A 23,652-nucleotide genomic window follows, 5' to 3' on the forward strand; every position below is an offset into this window, starting at 1 on the left:
GGCAGAACTGTATTACCTTATTCTCATTATCACAAATTATGTTCTAAAGATATCTTCCAACTTAATTACCGGTGCTAATGACAACCCTTGAAGAATCTTTGTCCGGTAACAAAAAACAGAAAATTACACACATGGCAACCCATTTGTGTAATTTTTAGATTTCACACTTTTGCAACCGTTAAGTTTTGGTTGGTATTTTATGTTCCAAAGGTTTTCAAATTTAACCTTTTAATAATCATTCTGATTTTGGAATTCAATTGTACTCTAACCTGATCCAGAGCTTGAGTAAGGTTGAAAGTGTTTGTTGGACGATTTATTAAACGTTTTTTGTTACCAGACATAAAGGTTCTTCAAGGGTTGTCAAATTATGTTCATTGTTTGTTCTCAGAAACTCATTTGATTCTATTCCTGATTAATATTAAAAAAAAGACCTTTTGTCTGTATATCCCCTTGTCACACAACCTTCACTTTGATATTATTCTCAGAATACAATTTGTCATGCTCTGCAAGTTTAATCTTAATAACTTAAGCAAACTTAACCTGGATAAAGCAGTAAATTATTTGTAACCAAAAACTTTTCTGTTTCAGTGTTAAACAGATTTTTGGCTTATAGTAAAATTTAGTATAAAAAAATTGCTCCATTCCAAAGAATTTTACCATAAAACCTGTCTAAAATGGAATTTGTTTCATTGTCATTTATGTACTCATTGCAAGTAAATGATATTTCACTACATCATTTGAATTTACAACTCCGTTTAAACTGAATATTTGTAAGTTGCTTTTCAAATTGATTATATTTGACATGATTGATTAATAACTTTTTAGATGGATGAAAGAATATGCCTCTAAATGGAATAGTCAAGTAAGTTTCAAAAATGTCACAGATGAAATGGCATGTCTAGGAATTGCTGGTCCTCTTTCTAGAGAAGTTCTTTTGAAATTGACCAATAATCCTGTCACCAATAAAGAATTTCCTTTTCTTCACATTCGTAACATTGATGTTGCAGGAGTACCAGTTAGAGCTATGAGAATATCGTATACAGGTAATTTTATGATTAGATAAAATTTTGTTACACTATATATTTTTCCCACATTTTAATGTTTAATTATATATATTAGTGTATATACTCACACATTAAAGAAAATTAGATTTATTGTCTTTTTTGATCTTTAAATACAATTCTAATATCAAATGCACTTAAATGCGCACACAAACGCCAGTAATTTTTGCGAGATAAAGAACTAAGAAAAATCTTGTAAGATCGACAACATAATTTGTTGATGTAAAGCTGAACAATCAGGAACATTTTTTTGCCAATTCTTAATAGTTGAATCCAATCTCTGTCGATTAGAATTCGGAAAAACTCATAAGTGTAATTTCCACATAATCATCTGTTTCCATGTGGGAATGGATTAAAACTTATATTGGGCTCCCATGTGATTTTGGAATTCCAATTTGGAATTCAATTCAAAAACTTTGCTTTTCCTATTGCTATTCATCTTTGAATCATTCATGTGTATTGCCAGAAGTAAATGACCTAGATAAAATACTTTTGTTTTTAAACACCGGAGGGTGAGCATCAAGTAAAAAGTGCAAATACACGGATCACAAAAATTATTGCAAAAATGCAAAAAATCCTTCGCTTGCACATATAGGACGACCTAGGTTTTTGAAGCAGTGAAAAATGAATCAAAACCTTGTCTTATATTCATGTAAATACAGTATCCCCTTCCTTAATCTCATACAGATGTATTGTACATTAGTTCTAAGAGGTTCAACGTGAAAAGAATTACAATAAAGCGTAATATCCAAGGAACAACTTTAATTTCACGATAGAACAGATTATTTACAGGTCCCAATCTTTATTCACTTCTCAGGTCTCTGTGGTAACAATACAACAATTAATTACTTCGCATAATTGATTCCAATACTATTAATATACAATATGATTTGATTCACGATCGTAGGATACGTATTAACCTACTTAAAAACTAATTTAAAGACAGTGTATAGATGGAAGGGGGAAGAATTGATAGGACAGGGTACCCAATTTCTCAGTGAATAACTTTGTGATTTCTCACTTCCAACCTCCACGTCCGAACGCATATTCTCTTCTGAATTGAGACAAGTCTTCCTCGGAGAAATCGTAAGTCTTGCTTCTTAATTTCTCATAGGTCTCCTACTCGCCAGCTCTAGTTGATCTCAAAAACTCAGAGCCTTGATTGTCCACATCTTGCTTCCTCCGTGTTCGGCCAAAGAATGGAAATTCGAAATGAGGTTTTGCCCTCAGGGCTTCCTGTAGCCTATTGTTAACTTCCCACACCCTGGTGGGGAAAGGTTGGGTCAGAATTTCTTAGAAGTATGGAAACAATAGAACAAAGAAAGAATGGACAGAGAAACAGGAGTAAAAGAGATAATATGTGGCAGTATGCCATATTTTAACATGACAGACTGGACTTTTATTGCAATGCCAAGCAGAAGGTAGCCTAAAAACAGTTAATTTTATTCTATTTCCATTGCAAAATGATATCTTGATGGCAAGTACATTGTGCTGTTACTGTTTCTCAAATGTGTGAAAGCATAAAATAAACTTTTAACTGCTTGATCTAACTGCTGTTACTGCAAATTTATAAGATATAAAAAAGATAAGCTTAAGAAAAAACGAACAAAGTATTCTCTCAATAAAAATTTTTTATTACTAATTTTTTTTAACTGCTTCATATTATGAATTAACCATTTTTATTAAAATTTTTAATAACTAATGAAAATATTTTTCATGCTTCTTTCCCTGTTTTCCTCTATTTTGTGCTTAGGCAGATAATTCACTTACCAATCAACCATGACAATGCATAACTAATTAGAACAGTTTCATCAGTAGTGTTTAAACATTTTTATTACTTGGGAAAAAATATAAAACCAATCAATAGAAGTGTTTGTGATTCATAACTGAGAATCAAAGGGAAAATTTTGGATGAAATTTGGTCTTCAACAAATGTTTGGGTAATAAGACTGGTTAAAGAAAGAAAGCAAACTTGGTTGTCAACTACAAAAGCAATATATGACAGGTAGCCACTTTTTCTGGTACTTATCCAGCTTGCCATTAAGTTGTATCAGAAAACAATGTATCTTACAAAAAAATTTTTCTGCGCCCCTTCCACATATTTCTGGTTCTGCCATTGGTCACCCTGTATATCTAACACCTCGGGTATCTGGCTTTAATCAGAAAAAAAACGCTCAGAAGGGGATACAGCATCCCTTAAATCTGCCAACCAATCCCTTTCATTTCTATGTTTTATGACTTTACATCCCATTTGAAGATTAATATAAAAGTTCAATGAATCAAAGATCTGGTTGAATGTAAAGTCTATTCATTACAGTATAAAACAACAATATACTTAATTTTCTGTTAACTTTCTTTAAAAAATGTGTGATAATTTTATTCTTCAAAATCCTTACTTTTTAATTTATTCACTATATTTAGATGTATTTTGGTTGACTGCTAATATATTAGAAGTCAAAAGTAAACAAAACTTGTATATATTATGGAAACATTGTAACTGTAGAAGGCACTTTTATATTACCTACTTTCCAATGATTTGAACATTGATTGGTATGTCTAGCAGCCATTCTTTATCACCTCAAGTGTAATTGTTGTAGCAGTTTTTACCTCTTCTACTGATTTGAATCTGTAATCCTTCTGTAGAACTTTCATCTTTGTGAAGACATGCATTTGTATAAATATCTGGAAAAAACCCAGATGCCTACTAACTAGTAAAACACAATGTGAGATGGAAAATCAAGCATTTTGCTTGCCAGAAATGAGGCTATTTTGGAGGCAACTGAGAATGTCAATGCAAGATTGCTCCTAACTGATTAACAAGAAAACTCAAAATACACCAGGACTTTCACATAAAAAAAATAATAAATACAAGCATTATAGATCCAAAGGGAAGGCAGTTTTTAAAGGCAATTTTTTTTCTGCCTTGATGGAGGTTGATTTTCATTTTGATGAGATGTATTAGCTCTACTCTTTAGAATATCAACTTTTTCTATCTGCAATGTATTTATCAGTAACCTTTTTTGTACAATATGAATGCATTCAAGATTGTTGAGCCCAGAATTTCAATAGCCAATTTGCAGTACCATTTGATAAAACACCTTATCTGATCAAATAAAAGCCTATGTTTCTTGTCTAGACTGATAAACTTTTACTTTGGTTAAAGTCTCCGATAAATGTCTACTTTTGTTTTTCAATTCCATTTTTCAACATGACAGAAACCATGTTATTTATATGTTTTGTTGTTAGCATCAAAACTTTGTGTTTATCATACCATTTTAGAATCACTACTCCAGAGGTACTTTCTTTAGCAATAACTTCCCATTTTTTCAGCTTTTTTTCCTACATCTTTTGGATTTCCCTTCCAATTTTTTTCTCAATGTGCCTACAAAATGCCCATAAATTGTTGGACAGACAAACTCACGTTCAATGCTGGTGTAATAATTATCAACAAATATAGTATATGCCTACTATCCAATAAATTTTTGCAAAGTCCCATAACAATGGATGTTGGCACACTGTCAGAGGAATTATTTTTTCAAACTTTGTATTGAAGAAGATTATACTTATGATTTTAAAATATACTGTGGGGGGGAGAGAAGTTTTACTCCAAACTTGTGTCTTTTATTTTTATATATTGCAAAAAAGCCTGCAGAAAGGCACTAGAGTTTCATCTACATAAACATTGCACAAAGGTTGTTGTAACTGATCTGGACGTCAAGTCAAAGGTGGAAATTCCAATATACTTTCGTTTTGCCTGAGAGATTCCTTGTGCAGTCGTCACCCCAGTCAGTTGTATCTGGGAGTGAATAAAGTTAAAAACATGTAGTTAATTAACAATTATGTGAAACATTGTCAAAAACAAAATTGGTATAAAATTGGCGACGAGGATTAAAACAGTGTCTTACCAGCGAAAATGACAATTCGAGGTCAAAAGCCAAAAATGTCGATCCCGGGAACATCTACCAGTGGAGTTCATTTCAAACCATTCAAGGTGGACATCCAGTGGAAAACTTATAAGGACTACTTTAATTTTTGCTTGAAGGCAAACCAGATTGAAAATGACCAAGATAAGTGTGCTCTATTTTTTACTGTGTGCTGTGAAACTATACGAACCTGTGTCGTTTCTTTCGGGGCTATGAGTGTTACTACTAGGTAACTTCGATGAAGTACTTAATGCTTTTGATAGCCATTTTAACCTGAAACCTAGCGAAATTGTCAAATTGTTCAAATTTAACCAGAGGTTGCAAAAATCGGGAGAGAGTATCAACGACTATGTTGCAGAACTATGGAAAATTGCAATGAAATGCTCTAGTGAGGTACCGAAATTGTAAGAGATATAGGCTAGTGGCTGATTTAAGGGATAAAGGAATACAACATGTATTATTGGCAAAAATGGACACTACTTATAAGGCCATTTTGGATGCAGCAGAGGCAGCATCTAAAGATGTTAGCCAGCTTGGGTCAGATGGAAACAACACCCAAGTGTATAACTTAAAGGCAAACTACAAGAGAAATGAGCCGGCCATATTATGCTGTTTTTGGTTCACCGGCAATCATAACCCAAATAAGTGCCAATTTGATCAGGTAATCTGTAACTCCTGGTTCAGGGATAGAGCGATTCCTTATATTTGAACAGCCAGAATTGCCCATCACATCTCAGGAAGTAAGCAGAGAGACAAACAAAGAATCAGTGTTAAAAAGAGTTGAACATGCAATCTTACACCAATGACCACTTAGTAGGCCAGAAGAACTTATGCCTTTCACTAGGCAAAAACTAGAACTTTCAATTCACTGTGGTTGCATTTTATGGGGACAAAGAGTAGTTATCCCTAGAACCTTGCAACCATAGCTATTACATTGTTACACTCCAATTTGGGAATCCATATCAGGCCACCAAAAATAGCTCCTGGCTGTTCTTTTCATTCTAGACATGCCCTCATGTGTGAAGAGATTGTTCTTGGCATTTTCTACACATGGATACTGAGGTCAAACCCAACCTCAGTTAAAGACACTCATTGGCCATCACCCTCGGGACCCCGGGACCGAGTACACATTGTCCATAGTGTGGTCCTGCATGATCATATATATTTTATTCTAGTGGATGCTTATTTGAAATTGGTGGAGGTAGAAGTACAAATGCAGTCAAACCCAGGAAACCATGAAATTGAGAAGAATATTTAGTGCACATGGACTACCAAATACAATTGTATCAGACAATCATCAAAGCATATAAAGGAACAACACCGGAGTGAAAATAAATTAAAACTAACAACTGTAGTGCCTTTGACCGGTGTGCTTCTCTCCTCTTTCTCTGTAAAACGCAAACGTTTTCGAACCTCGTTGGTTCTTCCTCAGGTGTAACGGAAGAACCAACGAGGTTCGAAAACGTTTGCGTTTTACAGAGAAAGAGGAGAGAAGCACACCGGTCAAAGGCACTACAGTTGTTGGTTTTAATTTAATCATCAAAGCTTTAAATCCCAAGAAATGGAAGAATTTATATGAAAAAATGGGATACAACACACATTTACCCCTCCATATCATCTCTCTTCCAACAGACAAGTAGAGAGACAGGTGCAAAGTATAAAGAGGAGAATCGAAAAATTACATCACAGCCAAGAAAAAGTGGTGTTGCTCCCAGACTTTTGTTTAGCTTATGCACAACACGTAGTAGCACTACAGGAAAAACAGCAGAAGAACTGTTGATGGGAAGATTTAGTCAATCATAGATGGTGTGTAGTCTCTTCCACACCTACATAAGGATAGAAAAGAAGAAACAAGAATACGAGAATTCTACACGGAGACAACATCAATTACAGGTGCTATAGAGATGCAAGGAAATGGAAACCAGGTAAGGTGACAGGGAAGACTGGACCATATACATACACGATAGCCTCGCCAAAAGGAACTATAGAAAGGAGACATATCAATCAACTGATAGCTTGAAGAAAACAACCACTCCAGAACAGGCAACATCTAGTTTGTCAAAACTACCAACATCCAGCTGCCAGAATAATCAACATCCGGACAAAGGACCACCAGTTAGAAGGAGCTCTAGAACACAGACACTACCTGGACATCTCCGAGAGGGGGTAACTTGATCTGGGCATCAAGTCAAAGGTGGAAATTCCAGCACACTTTCAGATAAGAATTACACCTCAATGCAAAATTTCCAGCAAAAATTCAATATTCAAACGTCAAAACGTAGAATGGAAAAACTGTTCTACGGTAGAACAGTTTTTCCATTCTATGTTCCATTCTAACTTAAATCTTGCTTTGTTCTGGAGAATTTTTTCCAAGTTAAAGTAAGTCTCTATTTAAAGCATTTTTCATGACTTATCAACAAAATTCAAATACTTTCAACTTATTTTCACTGCAAAACCAAGTTCATTTACATGCTGCATTTTTAAAATCTAGATTAAAATGTTTTACGTTATCTTAGCAACCATTTTGATATACAGTAGAGCATCGATTATCTGAAACAATTCTGGACTGGAGTTGTTCAGATAACTGATCATTTACAAAAAAATACATTAACCACCTCATAGCTGTCTCAAGGCAGTGAAAAGCTTCTTCACTGGCTGGTCCTTTTCAGCATGGTCATTGTCGCTAGGGCCTTGGTTGTTGATGACACTGGCAATGATTTCTCATCTGACTTGATAGCCAGGGTCGTTGACATCACATTCGAGCCAGTCTTGAATGTTTTCCTTATCGCATTCTTCAAAGACTCATCTGATGGTAGGAGCTTATTCCAAGCTGTTGCTAGTGAAGGTAGCCCAAGCTTCTGCTGCGATCCTTCAAGTTAATTTCAGTGTACACTTGCTGAATTGTTTTTTCATATTCTTCCCTGACCATTACCATATGCAGCAATGCCTTTGAAAGCTTTAAACCTTATTACAGAATGACCACATGGTCCATCAGTTAGAGGAGTGAAGTAACGTTGGGAGGCTAGAAAACAACTTTAAACTTTCTGTTTTATCTTTCCAGTGAATCATTTGAGGGATGTCTTGGGGCATTATCAATCAACAACAGAACATTTCCAGAATTCCCAGTTATAAGCTAATGCTTTTTGACTTCAGGGATAAATACAGTATCTTACCATTCTTTCAAAAGAATCTATGGATGGATACAAGCATTTTTATTCTTGTAGGTGACCAACAATTTTTTTATTCCCTTAAAGCACTGTGGATTTTTAGACTTCCCTATGATTAACAAAGGTAGCCTGTGCATTCCAGTAATATTTCTGCATACCATAGCAGTGATGCATGATTTGCTTGCCTTAGAATGAAATGTCAGCACCAGGTTTTTAGAAACTAGGGTTTTTGTTGGCATTTTCTTCCGGTACAAACCAGTTTCGTCTGCATTGTAGACATTAGTTTTTTATAGCCCTCCTTATCAATTGTGTTTTTAAGACACTTTCAAATGTTCAGCTGCTTCAGTATCAGCAACAGTTTTTCACCCTGGATGTCTAATTCCATGCCTAGATTTGAAATGCATAAGTTAGCCAGTAGTTGCTTTAAAATCAGCATTACCTCCTAGTTTCTTGTTCGTTTCAAGAGCTTTTTCACAAACCAAAGGGCCACTTATTGGTTGTCCTTGGCTACATACCTGCATGAACCATGTGTAAACTGCAGTGTCTAAATTCTGGTTTTCTGCCATTTTCATCATTTTTCTGTGCAAGCTGTGTACTTGACAGTGAAGCTGTCTTCACTGTCAAGTACACTTGCAAATTATTAATGGCATCATTGTTCTTTCTGATGTCTGATATTGTGGCATTTCCAACTCATATTCCCAAGCTATGCTTGATCCACTAACACCACTCTTCAACTGGTCTATTATTTTAAGTTTATCAGAAACACCGAGAACAACACGTTTATGTTTAGTCGCCATTGCAAATGGTACAAAAACTACTGTACATACAGCACAATCTGTCACAAGAGACAAGGTTGATCATATAGACCAGTTGGGAGGGAGAGGGAAAGTACTGCAGCGCCAGAGCACTAGCAGAAATTTGAATTTGCCGACTGGAACACTTTTGGTTGATCAGTATTCAGATAATCAATGCTCTACTGTACTGTACATTCCATTAGGTAGATGAAATATGTTTTAATAAATGCAAAAACTTAAGATGTATCAACAGATTTCATTTATATTTCTCACCAGTATTGGAAGACAATGAACTGACTGATTCTCTGTAGGAAATGTCATATGATAAACGACATCTTTTGATGAAGATGACTAAATATTAAAGAAGCTAGTGAACAACTGTCTTTAAATTACAATACAGCTCAACACATGGTTGCAAAATATAGGAACACTGGATACTTGACAAGAGGCCTACGGCACTAATTCAACATTTTAAAACTATAACATCTACAATAGTCAAGGCTATTGAAAAGAAGATTGAGGAAAATGGACATATAACATTGAAAACTATTGCTAATTTCACATCTGAGAAGAACATCAGTTAAGACATTGCTAGAGACAACTTTAACTATACAGCTATGTATTTCTCTGAAAAGCTATAAAATATTGGATACAATTAATGTTCAAAATGCAATTGATTTGCAATACAAATATGCTTTGCTGAAAATGCACCTAATGATCAACTGAAATTAATATTTATTGATAAATGTGGTTTCAATCATCATCGTAGATGAAACAATAGTTACAATCGGAAAGGACAAAGACATTTTCAAACAGTTCCAACCATAAGAGGACGGATGGAACATCAGTTTCAATTGTTCACTACAAACTGAACTCATACCAGCAATCAATTTAATCCATGGACCAGCAAGTTCTTTTAATTCATTGTTGAACTACTGGAATACCAAGCTCAGGAGTTGCAAATTGGCAGCCCAAATATTGCCTGTTAAGACTTCATATCCAGCCAGTGGCCTTGATTTTTTTTTCTAAAAATCGGCTTTCTAACATCTTGTGGAGATAAAAAGTTCAAACAGTCTAACTGTTTGTGTTTTAAAGTCAAAGGCCTGGCAATAAAAGGGCCTTTTGTTAGAGCCTTTTTTTAAATTACAGTACGTTTTGGTTTACCAAATATTGAATACAGCCCTCGTCTGATATACTGGCCCTTTGTTGCATTTGAGTTTTTAAAATGCACCTACAGTTTGTATTACACAAGACCTTAAATTTATTAAAGCAACATAACTTATGTTCACTATACATATTTTTAAAAGTTACTAATTTTTTCCCCAAAATAATAATAAATTTTATTTATATTTAAAAATAAGTTCATGGCTTTGATAATCTCCATTTGCAAGGGATTAGTGTATAATACTCATACCGTACTTCTTTTAAGCATGATAATCAGTTGGTCTTTGTCATATAGTACAAATGAAAAATGTTTGATTGCAACTGAAAAACATTAACAGGCTTATTTACTGCTTACATTGACATCTAGTTTGCAATTCACATTTCAATGCATTACAATGATGATATGTAATTGCAAATTGTTGGAAGTGTTTCACAGTTGCATGAAATCTAACCAAAAATGCTATAATTCAGGCTCCATTTTAGGTTTTACTGTATAAATTTTGTCTGTTTGAACAATTGAATATTTTGAAAATAATTTTAATATTTTCAAAACGATTAAGCATTTATACATAATCATTATTAATAATGATAATTATTACTTTGTAGGTGAACTTGGCTGGGAGCTTTATCACAAGAAAGAAGATACTAGCAAATTATATTCCGCTTTATTGGAAGCAGGGAAACAACACGGAATAGGAAATTTTGGAACGTATGCTCTAAATTCCTTAAGGTTAGAAAAAGGCTTTAGAATGTGGGGAGCTGAGGTAAGATAATGATCAATATGCAGCAGATAATGAAGTTTTCAGAAGTGAAAACTCTGACTGACTGAAAATATGCCAGTTGCTAATGTAATTCAAATTCTTAAAAGCCAAAAATTTCCTCTCTAAAAAAATCTAAGAGTGCTCTTTAATAATTTGATAATTTTGAAATCACAAGTGAATAACATTAAATGTTCACATATCAGCAAAAGTGAACAGTGATAGAATATTTTTTTACAAGATTTCATATCTACATCTTCAGTAACAATTTGGATATTTTCTGTAGAACATGTCCAAATTGATACTGAAGATGTACTGTACATCCAGAAGGAATTGAGTCTGGTTTTGTGGAAAGATTTTTCTAACAAAACTGGTCTACTACTACAATATACTGTGCATCAAAAAGCCGATCGAAATTCGTCGCCAATTGACGGAAGTGTATGGCGAGTCGTGCATAGATGTCAAAAACGTCCTCGAGTGGTGTAGAGAGTTCACGGCCGATCGTACCAAAATTCACGACGAAGAAAGAAGTGGGAGACCGTCAATTTTTGACGAGACAGTCTCAAAGGTTGAGCAAACCGTGCGTGAAGATCGGCAAATCACTCTGGATGTCTCTGCATTTTGGTTCTTGAGGTTTCCCGAAGCACCATTCGTAGGATTTTAACGGAAAAGTTGCAATATCTGAAGGTGTGCACAAGATAGGATTCCGGTATGTCACGAGCATACAAAAATTGCCACGGCGCATACTAAAATGCATCGACCAAAATGGCGATTATGTAGAAAAATATATAAACATATCATTTTAAAGCTTAAACATTTATTTTCAATGATGTTCATTTCTTTGTATTTAAAAAAAAAAAAAAAAAAAATAGGAGACCTTACTTTTGGGATTACCCTCGTATTTTTGTAAAGAGAGATTTGCATTACTCTAATCTACTTAAGATGTTTTTTACACATTCTGATGCATTCCACTTGAGCTCAGCATATCTATGTGATTCCATAAGTATTAGTTTGGCACAATAATTATTTCCCTATTTTATTACATGCACTTTCTCTGACCATTTGATCACCTCCCCAAAGTCGTCATATATTTTGACAACTTAAAAAGTCACCTTATAGTAAGTATATATTGACAAAATTTAATAATATTTATTCTTGTTAAAGAATGTTAAATATTTATTATTAAATTTATTCTTGTGTTGAGCACAAAAATGTCGGGAATCACATTATTATTATTAGAGAGAGTGTGGCCAACATTTTCAACGTGAACGTCATACGTTCGGCGCTGCCTCCCTGTAAGCCTAGAAGTTAGACAATGGCATTTGGAATCATGCTCGACGTTTCAAATGCCGTTGTCAAACTTCTAGGCTTACAGGGACACGGTGCCAAACGTCAGACGTTCACGTTTTCTCGTCAAACTTTGGTCGCAACCTCTATTAAAAATTTTGATTAGTTGCATATAGCAGCCATTAATCGTGCTTTACGATTCACTTTTATAATTACTTTATAGATGAATATGGATTGCAATCCTTACGAAGCGGGACTGGACTTCTTTATTAAACCACACAAGTCGTCCGATTTTGTCGGCAAAAGGGCACTACACAAAATTATGAGCGACGGTTTAACGAGAAAACTCGCTCTTCTAAAAGTCGATACCGAAGACGTAGATCCAGAAGGAAATGAATCAGTTTGGTTTTGTGGAAAGGTTTGTTTTTAATTCAAACAGTCAGTTATTTTATTAGATTACTAAAACTTTAAAAAATTTTAATTAGATAATTGGAAATACTACTTCTGGAGCATTTGGTTATCAAATCAATCATGGTATTGCTTTTGCTTATCTTCCAATTTACCTCAATATGCCTGGAGCAGAAGTCCAAGTGGAACTTCTTGGAAAATTAAATAATGCCGTCGTACTTTCGGGTCCACCAGTTCAGATAGAAGCTCTTAGAAACAAGAAACAAAAAAAAAAATAGCATTTAGTTTAAAATTTCTTAAGCTGATTATTTTTAATACTTTTGGAATGTATTTGTGTATGTAATAAAGATTATTTTTTAATTAATTAGTTTAGATGCTTTAGTTTGCACTTTATTAGCTAATTTAAATTATTTGGATGCTTTTAAGTTCATAAATGTTCATATAACTAACCACTGTATGTGAGAAATTATTATTGAATGTGTTTGATTGCTCATTTTAAGTCCCAGTGTTCAGGGACAGAAATCTCTTAGCCATTGGTGGGAAAATGGGTGCAAATTGTTTTTGTTCCAAAATATATGTTCCCACCAGAGTTTCTTTGTAACCATTATCAAGTCTTGGAGGAGTGAATTGTATCTACAATGCGCATTGATTTAAATTTAGGGATTATAAAGTTGAAGATAATTTTGCATATCTTCTCTTACTTTACATTCGGGGAATTCTATACATTTTGATTTACCTCAAAAAATAAAATAAAAATAATAGCAATAATGCTAATGACACAGTAAAATAACATTGTGAAGGATTATTTTAGTTTTTTTGTTACATTAACATAATAATTGAATCCATACCCTGTAGCTCTGGTGCCCAGTGCCTTATCTGTGCAGCTATTGCCATTCTGAAATGACCCATAACTTCCAGACTTATATGCTAAACACTCAATTTTCAGAGGCCTGTATTTTGGAAATGCTTAAGAAGTGGGTTATATTATTTGGATAAGGTACTATTTGTTTAGAATAACATGCTCACAAAATCAAACATCCAACCCTCTCCTTTAACTTTCAGCAGACTGAGTAAAACCATATCGTACAAGCTAGATTCTCTCAGCAGATGGTTCTGGCCAGCCTGCCCATTTTGAAGCACACAGGCAGTCAAAGACAAAAGGTTTGCATAGAATATGCCAGATTGTCGGTTGTACCTGCTTAGAATTTCAGATCTTGCAATCTGTCGACTTCTAAGGACTCCGAGCAGACGGTTCCAGCCGGCCTGTCCGTTTTCAAGCACACGGACAACCAGTCTGCCGAAACTTAGCGTACCACACATGAATTTTCTTGTCTGTCTATGCATCTGTGTAATATCTGTTCAGAAATCTTTGTTAAACCGTCACAAAACCCACATTTTATGCAAAATGCAGGTTTGTTCTAAGACACAAAAAGCTTTCTTCTCGCCAGTGAAATCTGAAGTATATCTGATGACAGTTACTACGAATGTTAACTTGGAGATTCCCTACTTTCTGGCAAGTCATATTTACAGAAAATACCAATGTTATTGAAGAAACACATAATAATTATATTTTTTAAACAAACAACATTAAAATAGTACATTAAAAACAAATATTAAACATAAAATTTTAAATTTGCCTAACTTAATTTTAAAATATAATTAAATATTTAAATTCGGTTTAATGTTCTGTATAAGTATGATGTCCGATTTGTAATACAAACACTAATCAAATTAACTCTAACATAGAAACAATATAAACTATTTAAAAAATTATGTAATTAAATTACAAATTAATGTTTTAAATACTTAATTTACTGTTAGTTAAAATAAACAACTGAAGTGCCTTTGACCGGTGTGCTGCTTCTCTCGGTAAATCGAACATTTTCAAACCTCGTCGGGTTCTTCCTCGGGCGTAACGGAATTCTGTGTTCTAAAAATTAAATATACCGTCAAAGTCGACCGTCGATTTAGAAACAACTGCATTCTGGAACGCCGTCGCGTGTAGTCGACGTCGTCATATTAGACTTGAGCGTTGAGAGTATAGTGCTACTTCAGGGATTTGTTAAGAAAGGCTTCCTAAGCTGATGATAGTATAGTGCTACTTCAAGGGATTTGTATCATCAGCTTGAGAAGCCTTTCTTAACAAATCCCTGAAGTAGCACTATACTCTCAACGCTCAAGTCTAATATGACGACATCGACTACACGCGACAGCGTTCCAGAATGCAGTTGTTTCTAAATCGACGGTCGACTTCGACAGGATATTTAATTTTTAGAACACAGAATTCCGTTACGCCCGAGGAAGAACCCGACGAGGTTCGAAAACGTTTGGTGTGCTTCTTCTCTCAGTAAATCAGTCAAAGGCACTTCGGTTGTTTATTTTAATTTCGCTCCGGTGTTTATCCTTTACTGTTAGTTAACGTATTGTTAGAAAAATTTGTTTGATGGAACAATTATATATTTTGTGTACATATTTTAAACAGATCAAAGTCTGCAGTGAAAAATGAAAAAGAAAAAACTTTGGTGTTTCACATAAATTTATTTCCGTAATACGATATTTCAAAAACTAATATTTGTCAAAATTTATGTTCAATAAGAAAACATCAGAATAAACTTTCATGAAAAGTTTTAAAGGTAAAATCTCATGATTTTTTATTTAACTTTATACAATCCATCGTAATTGTTCGTGATGCGGCACACAGAACCGACTTACTTTCTCGGGCTCAACTCGTTAAAATATATACGTCCAACATTAATATTCAATAGATTTTAAATATCAGAATTAACATTAGGATGTACGAAATATTTAACAGTTATTTTTCCACTCTTCCGGAAACCGTCTTAAACACTATCTTACAAGCTATTCTATTTACATATGCTTTATCTTGAAAATATTCTGGTAATTTTTGGGATTTGCTTTTGCTAATTTAACCCAGTCTCCCCCAAAATCGTCCGGGGGTGGATCCTTCTAGTATAATGCTTTCTTAGAAAACATTCTACAAAAAATTCCCAATCTTAATACGTCCAACACAATAGAGTATACTGTTTTTAAATCTATTTTTTCAAAGTTTTAATTAAAAAACGACAAAACACATCGAATGGTAGATTGTAGAAATATCTATAAAAATTATAAGAATCTCTTTAGACAACAATGCGCACGCCGGCTCTCGCACACGTGGAAAATTATTCAAAGGAAGAAAAGTTTGTCGTCTCTCGTTCTACGTTTCGAATCTCTTTGCAGTATAAAAATTACACAAATCAATAAAAACGGACACGTACAAGAATCTACTACAAAATTTCTTGCCGATTTTGACGTTTCTCGGTCTCAAAACTATGTAATTTTCTTTAAAATGGATGACTAGTTACGGACCAGAAATTTCGTCTTTTTTCTATCAAACAGTTGTGTGAGATTATTTTCCACCAAAATATCTAAACACACAGTTACGCACATTTGGCAACAAACTAAAAGAATATAACACGTAATTATATCAAAAAATTTATTATTTATACAATTGTACGTAACAAGACGATTAAAGCAAATTATCAAAAAATACTTTGTTATTAAAAATGAGTGTCCTAAATGCACATTACTAAGATTTACATTAGAAAAAACAAAATTTCTAAAAAGGAAAAAAAAATACGGATTAAAAAATTTTTTTAACGTTTCTGTGCAATACATAACAAGTTGTTAGCGTGGTGAGAAACGGTGCGTCGTGATTCCGTTATGCGGGTGTCGGTGGAATGTTGCATTTTAAATCGAGTATAGTTTATTGTGTAAAAAATGCATGTTTTGTCTTAAAAATTCAGTCTGTGTTTTATTTGCAGCAAGTCTCGCTCAAAGAGAGCCCCTGATTGTCAATATTTTTGCAAGTCCTGAATCGCTTTACGTCGAATCGTCATAAAAAACTGGAATCCGAGAAAGCGAGTGTGCTTTTTATTTTATACGAAAATAGCATTTAGAGTAATAACGAGCTCCTCAAACCGTGCAACTGAGAGCGAGATGCTCCAAATTTTTCGCGTTCAATTTATGTCTCGCGCGTAGAATCTACGCTAGTCGACAATTAAAACTACATTGGACAATGTTTTACATTGGCAATTTTTTCTATTGTGCTAATGCATCTAACTACCTAAATACGGAGATGAGTCACGCCTCGGCCTTACTTTCGGTCCGTCGTTTGGCAAAATACTCATTGTGCAAGTGATGCGGAAGTGACGTCCGTCCTAACTTTTGGCATCGTCGTCTATTTTCCGGACGTCGAAGAACTCCTTTATATTATTTTCTGTAACTTCATACTTTTAATGGAAGCACTAAGGTGTGGAAGAAGACGAGATCATATTTCTAATCTCCATTTTGGATGTGAGAGCAATTTTTTTTTTGTTATGTACAGAGTGGCCAAGTACTTTTCCTTTTATTCTTGCACTAGATTCGACATTCGGATCAACGTGCCGGTCTGTTCCTCCGAATAGCATTGCGAAGAACTAGAGCACTCTCGGCAGAGATGATCGGGAGTCCATTTTCGCTATGGTAATTAATCAGATGACTGACACTTTCAAATGTTCTATCTTTAGTTCTTACCTGAAAAAGTTTCAACAATAAATTAATGATCGAATACATACAGCGTTAATCAATTAGTTGTCAAACAACCTCTATTGATAACAAATAATTCTTCAGTTTTCAGAATAGATCATATATTTATATGAATTTTACATCCTCCATATTTCTAATTAATGAAGTTGTGCCATAACAGTACTGTATAGTGTATTTATTATGATCTTTATTACATTTACTTTTACAGTAGCTAATATTAAATAATTTATTCTATGACAAAAATATTCCTGTAACTTAAAAAAAGGACTAAAAGACGTTTAAAATGTTTCTTTTTGGTGAATTTTTATTTTAAATTTTATTAACATTTTGTAATACAAAATCAGGAATATCCACATCTAAACATTTTTTTTAAGCTAGCAGCAAGCAGATAATGGTGTCGTTAATCATCAAATTCGACGAAATTGCACGTGGAATGATAGGACTTAAAAAATGACCACAGTGTAACATGAATTTTGCATCATGATATTCTTTACCATACCAGAACACATCGTGGCTCGGGATGATATCGATGTTTCCGTACAGCCACAGAATAGTCTGGTTGAGTTTTTTTTTTTTTTGGCTCAATGAGTGTTTTTGTGTGTGTTAGGCTCAAAGGTGTATTAAAAGAAAAATTGTTTGAAATCCCTCAATTTTGATAGATTTTTTAGTTTAATAATTAATAGTTCTTGCTTTTTGAGATTTATTCTGTTACTTCTTATGACTATAAAGTTAAGTTATTGTGATTATAAAAATAATCAAAATAAGTTAAAAATTGAATCTTTCATGGCAGGTTTTTAAACCTGTCGGCTGCGCACTCGATAATCCGAAACAACACCGCTGTTGCGTACAGGTTTTGTGGTTTTTAAAGTGGTTTTTCAATTTGCGATATCTCGCTTAAAAATTGTAGTAGATATAATCTGTTTTCAGTTTTCTATCACGTACATATTACACTTTACGATTGTTAACTTCAAAATATTATGTACGTTTAAAAAAATTAATAAAATTTAAGATTTTAAAATATTTAAAAAATCGTTTTTTTTATAAATTTTCCATTAATTTGTTACATACGTTACTTAGACATGCATATTTTCTGTCAAATAAAAAAAAACTGCAGCTTTCTAAATCAACGTATAGAAATAATATGGCCTATAGATTATAACGCCGATCGGCGTGGGGGGGTGGTGGCCTTTCTAAATCTAGGTTAATACACTTTTATTACTGATGATGTGTATTTGATTCTATTTATACGTTATTTAATTTATTGTACTAATAGTAGACTATAATAAGCGATTATTACTTTATTATATTAACGACTATACATGTATATCTTATGTATTATGAAAGTACCACCATAACCGGAAGTACTTTGTTTTTTGAAAGATTTATGGCTGAATGGTTTAAAAAACAAGCTTATTTGTTAAATAGTATAAATATACATATAAAGTTATTAAATTCATGCTAAAACTAGACAAAAATAACGATTTATAATTGTTTGTTTATGTTTGTAGCTGACAATGTAGTTCGAAGTTGGTATAACTTTTTCCAAGAAAGTTCCCACCCCACAAACCCAAGTCGATGCTTATTGGTCAAAGGATAGTCATTTAGCTATAATATACCAATTAGAACTTAACGGGCATGCTAACTAGGATTTTATTGTCAAATGAACAAAAGAAAGGTTTCCCATAGACTTAACATGGAATGGAGGAGTTTTGTGCCTAAATTTAAAAATACGGGGTGGTAACAAATATCTTATTCGTTGAAACAGAGTTAGTCTATGTAGATAAAAGCCAATCAGTGCTTAAATCGCCACCAACTAGTTAATTACGAAAGAAAATTGACAGTTACTCCAACTGGAGTACTCCGCAACAGTTTAACGAAAACCGGTTACTCCAATAGCAGTACTCCGCAAACAACTGGTTAAACTTGTCTTAAAGGTTTTTATATATTCCTAACTTTGTTGTTTGATTTTGTTTTGACAAGAAAATTTATTATTTTTCAAAACAAACACCTTTTGATATATTTTTAATGACTATGCATTGAATGTAATACAACAATAATAATGTACTTACTACTCCTTCGGGATCCACAAGTAATAAATGTTTGCGAATTCCATTCTGCATGCCAGTCAAGACATACTGTCCCGGAGAACCCTGAGATTCTCTAACTAGAAAATCTCCATCCCTAATCACCAGAGTTTCACTTTCTTTCCGGCTAATGGGGCCGTGAAACCATTCTTCCTGCAACAAAACTGCCTTCTGGTTCAGTCCTTTTCCGGCTAGCGGTGCCTGGGATCCGAGTTTTGTCGCGGTCGTGGCCGAAGATGGAGACGAAGACGATGCGCCCGACGCGTGAGGCGGCGGACTGGGTGTGGATGTCGGAGTACGGTGACGAGGGGGTGGCGGCGGCAAGACTTCTTGCGGTGAGGGCAGACTATTGGCAAAAGGTTCTAGACATTTAAGAATAATTAAAACCGATTGAGTATAATTTACATTATATACTTGTAAAACGTTGAGTATAACGGATTATTACAATTATTGTTCTTAGTCACTATTGCAAAAAAGAAAAATTTGAAATTAAAGGAAAAAAAAGATTTATTTATCATTAATTTTCTATACATCAAATCAACTCAACAAAAACAAGTTCTTTAGTAATTGTAAAGTATAAAAAGGTATTTTGTCATTAGCAATAAGAAATTACAATTCATTAAGATTAAATAGTGGTTATTCTGTAATTATAAATATTCTTATAACTTATTTTAGAATCATTCTTCAATATATCTAAATTCAATTACATTACTTTGCTGAGAACAGATTTTAACAAACAAATTAGAACAAGCCCAAAAATTCATTATTATAAATTTCAAATGATAAAATAAAATACTTACGCATGTCAAAAGGATCTTGCTTTGCATTACTGTCTTCACACAATGTGTCAGATTTGATATCTTGCTGATTGGCTATGCGGGGCATGGTATTAACATATTCTGTTCATGTATACAAAATGAAATTTTGACATATACTTTATTCGCTTCCTAGCCTTTAGTATTAATTTTAAGTTTAAATATATTCAAATTTTTAATTGTTTTCTTGGAAAATGCATTAAACATAAGTAAGGATTAATTTCTTGAAACAAACACACCTTTCTTTTTAAAGTAATTATACAGAAAGTATTTTATTAGTTGCTAGTAATCTATGAAGAGATTTTTGTTCCTAAAATCTACCTAATTTCTTGGCAGATTCGAAACAAGTAGGTGTCAATACATAGAGGTGGGTCTACAGATGTGCAATAAAGCCTTTTGTTTTCAGATCTGATGATCCATTCCCGAGATATTGGGTTTCAAATTTTCTGAAAGTTTCATTCACTTTGTAGAGGGAATCGATAAAAAACTTTGTTACAAAAGCTCAATGTTGCAAAATCAGGTTCTATGAATTGTTAGCCAGAAAAAGTTGGGTTATATTGGATTTCCCACCTTAAATGTGACACACAATTGTTTTGTATAACTCACTTTTGCAGTTGGTGTTAGTGATGTCCAGACTACAAATAACTTTTGAGACATTAAATTTCAATTTTTAATTCTAAATTAAGTTTTTCTATATGACAACTTATTCCACAGATTGTCCACTGCTAATAATAATTCTTATATTAGAATTAATAATTTGATTCACCACAAATATCCTTAATTTTAAGACTAAAAAAAGTGCACTTTAGAATTAAGGAAGTGTAAACTCCTTTTACCTGTTGAAAATAAAAGTGCAGAATCAATGGCATCTTATTAGTTATTATACAAATGGAAGTCAGTACACCAGACACATCTTGATCAAAAAGGTCCATTGTGCAACTATGAAAGATTACTTCAGAAGTTTAATCAGTACTTAACAAAGTGGAATCCAGATGAAGTCCACCTGAGCAGAGATGTGCATACTCGCAATGAGATGCAGAGGAGTTTCCTCAGTAGATCTGAAAAAAGCAGTAGGAGACCGAAGAGGAAACTTTCAGTCAGCACAACACCAATGCAAGCTCGTTGAGGTACAAACAGCACTTCCAAACAAATACCGAAGTAATCCGACAAGCAACGTAGATATTCTTATTAAGAGGACCTCTTACGTAAAATAGCACGAACACACCTAATAATAGCTAGAAACTCTACTTGAAACACAGTGAAGACCTACCCAGCGAGACAAAAGCATCTACCTAACTACTACCCGCACAAATGTCAGCACTTCTACTGCTATCAGTTTTAGACCCATTGTAAAGTAGACAAAATTTATTATTGTCTACTTCACAAATATAATAATTTATAAATTTTAACAGTTGGAAAAGTAATAACAAAAGTAAATAAGTAACGGCATTGTATTGTATGTTTTGTTTATATGTAATAAAAATAATAATTAGTAAAAGAAATTGCATAATTCCAAGAATATAAATGAAATCTAATATCCAGAATTGTTTTTATTTCAAAAGATTAGAATTATTCTTCTGCTTTTAGAAAATGCTTACCTGGCTCGGGTCTTTTTTGAATTCCCGAATTATGAATATCCGTGTTTAAATCTATGAGATTATCGGCATCTCTTCTGATAGCTGTTCTAGCTTGGGGCACAGGTTGTGACGAAGATTTTGATGTTCCTGCTTCTTTAATAGCTGTATATACATCTCTTACCTACAGATGAATAAAGGCAAGACTTATTAAAAAGAATTGTTTGTTTAAAGTTTCAATAAAGTACAAAACATTATATCATCATAACATTTATGAAGAAATTCAATATTTTAGAACTTTTTGCAAGGAATTTTATGTTGTAATGTGAATAGATCTAAAGTAATTTAATAGACTATTTCAAGAACATATTATCAATGTAGTTGTGACATTTGCCTGATAATATAATTATAAAAACAAACAAATGTCAATTTAAAAGAAACGTTGCATCATGAATCATTCAGTATAAACAGCAAAATTTCCATACATATTGATCTAAATAGAAAATTTGACATTTTTGTCAAAATCATATTATTTAATTGTACAAATTAAGCTGTAAAATAATTTATTTATATATTTATTACAAAATTGTATGTTTAAATACAGTTATAATAGGTACACTAACTTGATTAACAAAATTACTATCATCAGATTACATTTAGGTTATTATATGGCTGAAAGGTAAATGATTAGACTGTATTTTCAGCCGAAACAGCTGTAAATTTTTCTTCAAGAAAGTATTAAATTAGCCTATTTAATCTGTGTTAATCTAAATTTCTAATTATTAAATTTAAGTTGTTAGCCAAATTCCCTATCTTTGATCAAACTACTTTGTTTAATCACTAACTAGCCACATTATAGCTTAAGTTCAAGTGTAATCTCGCAATAATTATTTTGTTAATTGAATTATTTGCACTGGTTGAGCATATTTACACACTAATTTAATATGATTCTGTTACAACTGTTAGTTTTAAAATAAAAGCTTAATATTTTAAGCAATGGTTAAAAAAAAGTCCATTAATAATAAATTAAATAAATACTCTTTTAATCCTTTAAATAAAAAATCTAGAGCTTATTCTGGTCAGATTATGTTTATATTAAACATAATCTGACCAGAACTATTTCTATTATAGAAAAACAATACTTCAGTTTATTGAACTTAATAAGCATAATATAGCAACTGTAACATACTTTTTGTGCTAAAATTATGCATAACACCACTTAGGCCTATAAATCAACTAACTTACTGTATGTACTGAGAGTCAGATCACATTGCAATTTTTAAAGGTAAAACTTCAATATCACAATTTGTAATTAGGATAAAATAACTGACGGAATTATTCTAAAAAAATCATTTTTGTCAATTATATAGTGGAATATTAATAAAAATACATTGACTCTCATATAAATGAGAGTCATTTCATATAAACTAATCCTTAAGATTATAGTAATTTTCATAAACTTAAAAATAATAATCTATTCAATACCATATTTTCACAGAATGACTGGAATGTCACATATAAATGGGGAGATCAGCATGCCAGAAACCCTGGGGTTACCGGCATGCCAGTGAAACTGTGACTAAAATATAAAATTAATCACATCTAACTAAACTAGTTGTTAATTAAATATTAAAGAAAGCATTCTTCAAAGTACAATAAAATAATAATAATGTAATTTGACCAACTTAAATCCAGTTTCTGTTTACATTTCCTTCAACATTGTGAAAATTTTCTTCACCTCACACACTTATTGGCTGATAACCGATAAAATAGAATTTGTAAAATTATTATTGCTAAATAATATTGTAGATTCTGTCATTCTGTACAAATCGACACCAATTTCAACATTCTCTCTCTTCATGATCCAAAGTTATACACTGCCAAATGCCGTGTGGCACGGCATGGTCATTTTCAGCGTTCACGTGCAACCACAAACTTCCACATGGCTGCACGCCCCACTACCCACCATTTTAAATAAGAACAAACCCTCTATCCAACAAAATTTTAATTGTAAACTATATGTGAAAATC

The 23,652-nt window shown here is 33.1% G+C and overlaps 2 protein-coding genes across 5 annotated transcripts in view; one reads left to right on the forward strand and one right to left on the reverse strand.

Annotated features, from left to right (window-relative positions):
• LOC136989993 (dimethylglycine dehydrogenase, mitochondrial-like) overlaps positions 1-12,926 on the forward strand; it is a 53,629-nt gene extending 40,703 nt beyond the window's left edge. For 2 of the 3 annotated variants that reach the window (XM_067288303.1, XM_067288304.1), the window contains exons 13-16: positions 826-1,043; positions 10,716-10,873; positions 12,378-12,572; positions 12,640-12,926. In XM_067288303.1, the coding sequence (XP_067144404.1) occupies positions 826-1,043; positions 10,716-10,873; positions 12,378-12,572; positions 12,640-12,840 (772 nt within the window). In that variant the 3' untranslated portion in view covers positions 12,841-12,926. Of the gene's footprint in view, positions 1-825; positions 1,044-10,715; positions 10,874-12,377; positions 12,573-12,639 lie in introns of those variants that run through there. The other variant, XM_067288305.1, reaches the window with a different exon arrangement.
• A 2,261-nt stretch (positions 12,927-15,187) lies between these two features.
• The window catches only part of LOC136990101 (SHC-transforming protein 1-like), a 58,628-nt gene continuing 50,163 nt past the window's right edge, over positions 15,188-23,652 (reverse strand). For both annotated transcript variants that reach the window (XM_067288457.1, XM_067288456.1), the window contains 4 exons: positions 21,647-21,806; positions 20,034-20,132; positions 19,219-19,595; positions 15,188-17,137 (listed from right to left, as the gene is read on the reverse strand). In XM_067288457.1, coding sequence (XP_067144558.1) covers positions 17,000-17,137; positions 19,219-19,595; positions 20,034-20,132; positions 21,647-21,806 — 774 coding nt within the window. In that variant the 3' untranslated portion in view covers positions 15,188-16,999. The remainder of the gene's footprint in view (positions 17,138-19,218; positions 19,596-20,033; positions 20,133-21,646; positions 21,807-23,652) is intronic.

The sequence above is a fragment of the Centruroides vittatus genome, unplaced genomic scaffold, assembly GCF_030686945.1.
Source record: "Centruroides vittatus isolate TY-2023 unplaced genomic scaffold, ASM3068694v2 scaffold_861, whole genome shotgun sequence".
In the NCBI taxonomy this organism is placed as follows: domain Eukaryota; kingdom Metazoa; phylum Arthropoda; class Arachnida; order Scorpiones; family Buthidae; genus Centruroides; species Centruroides vittatus.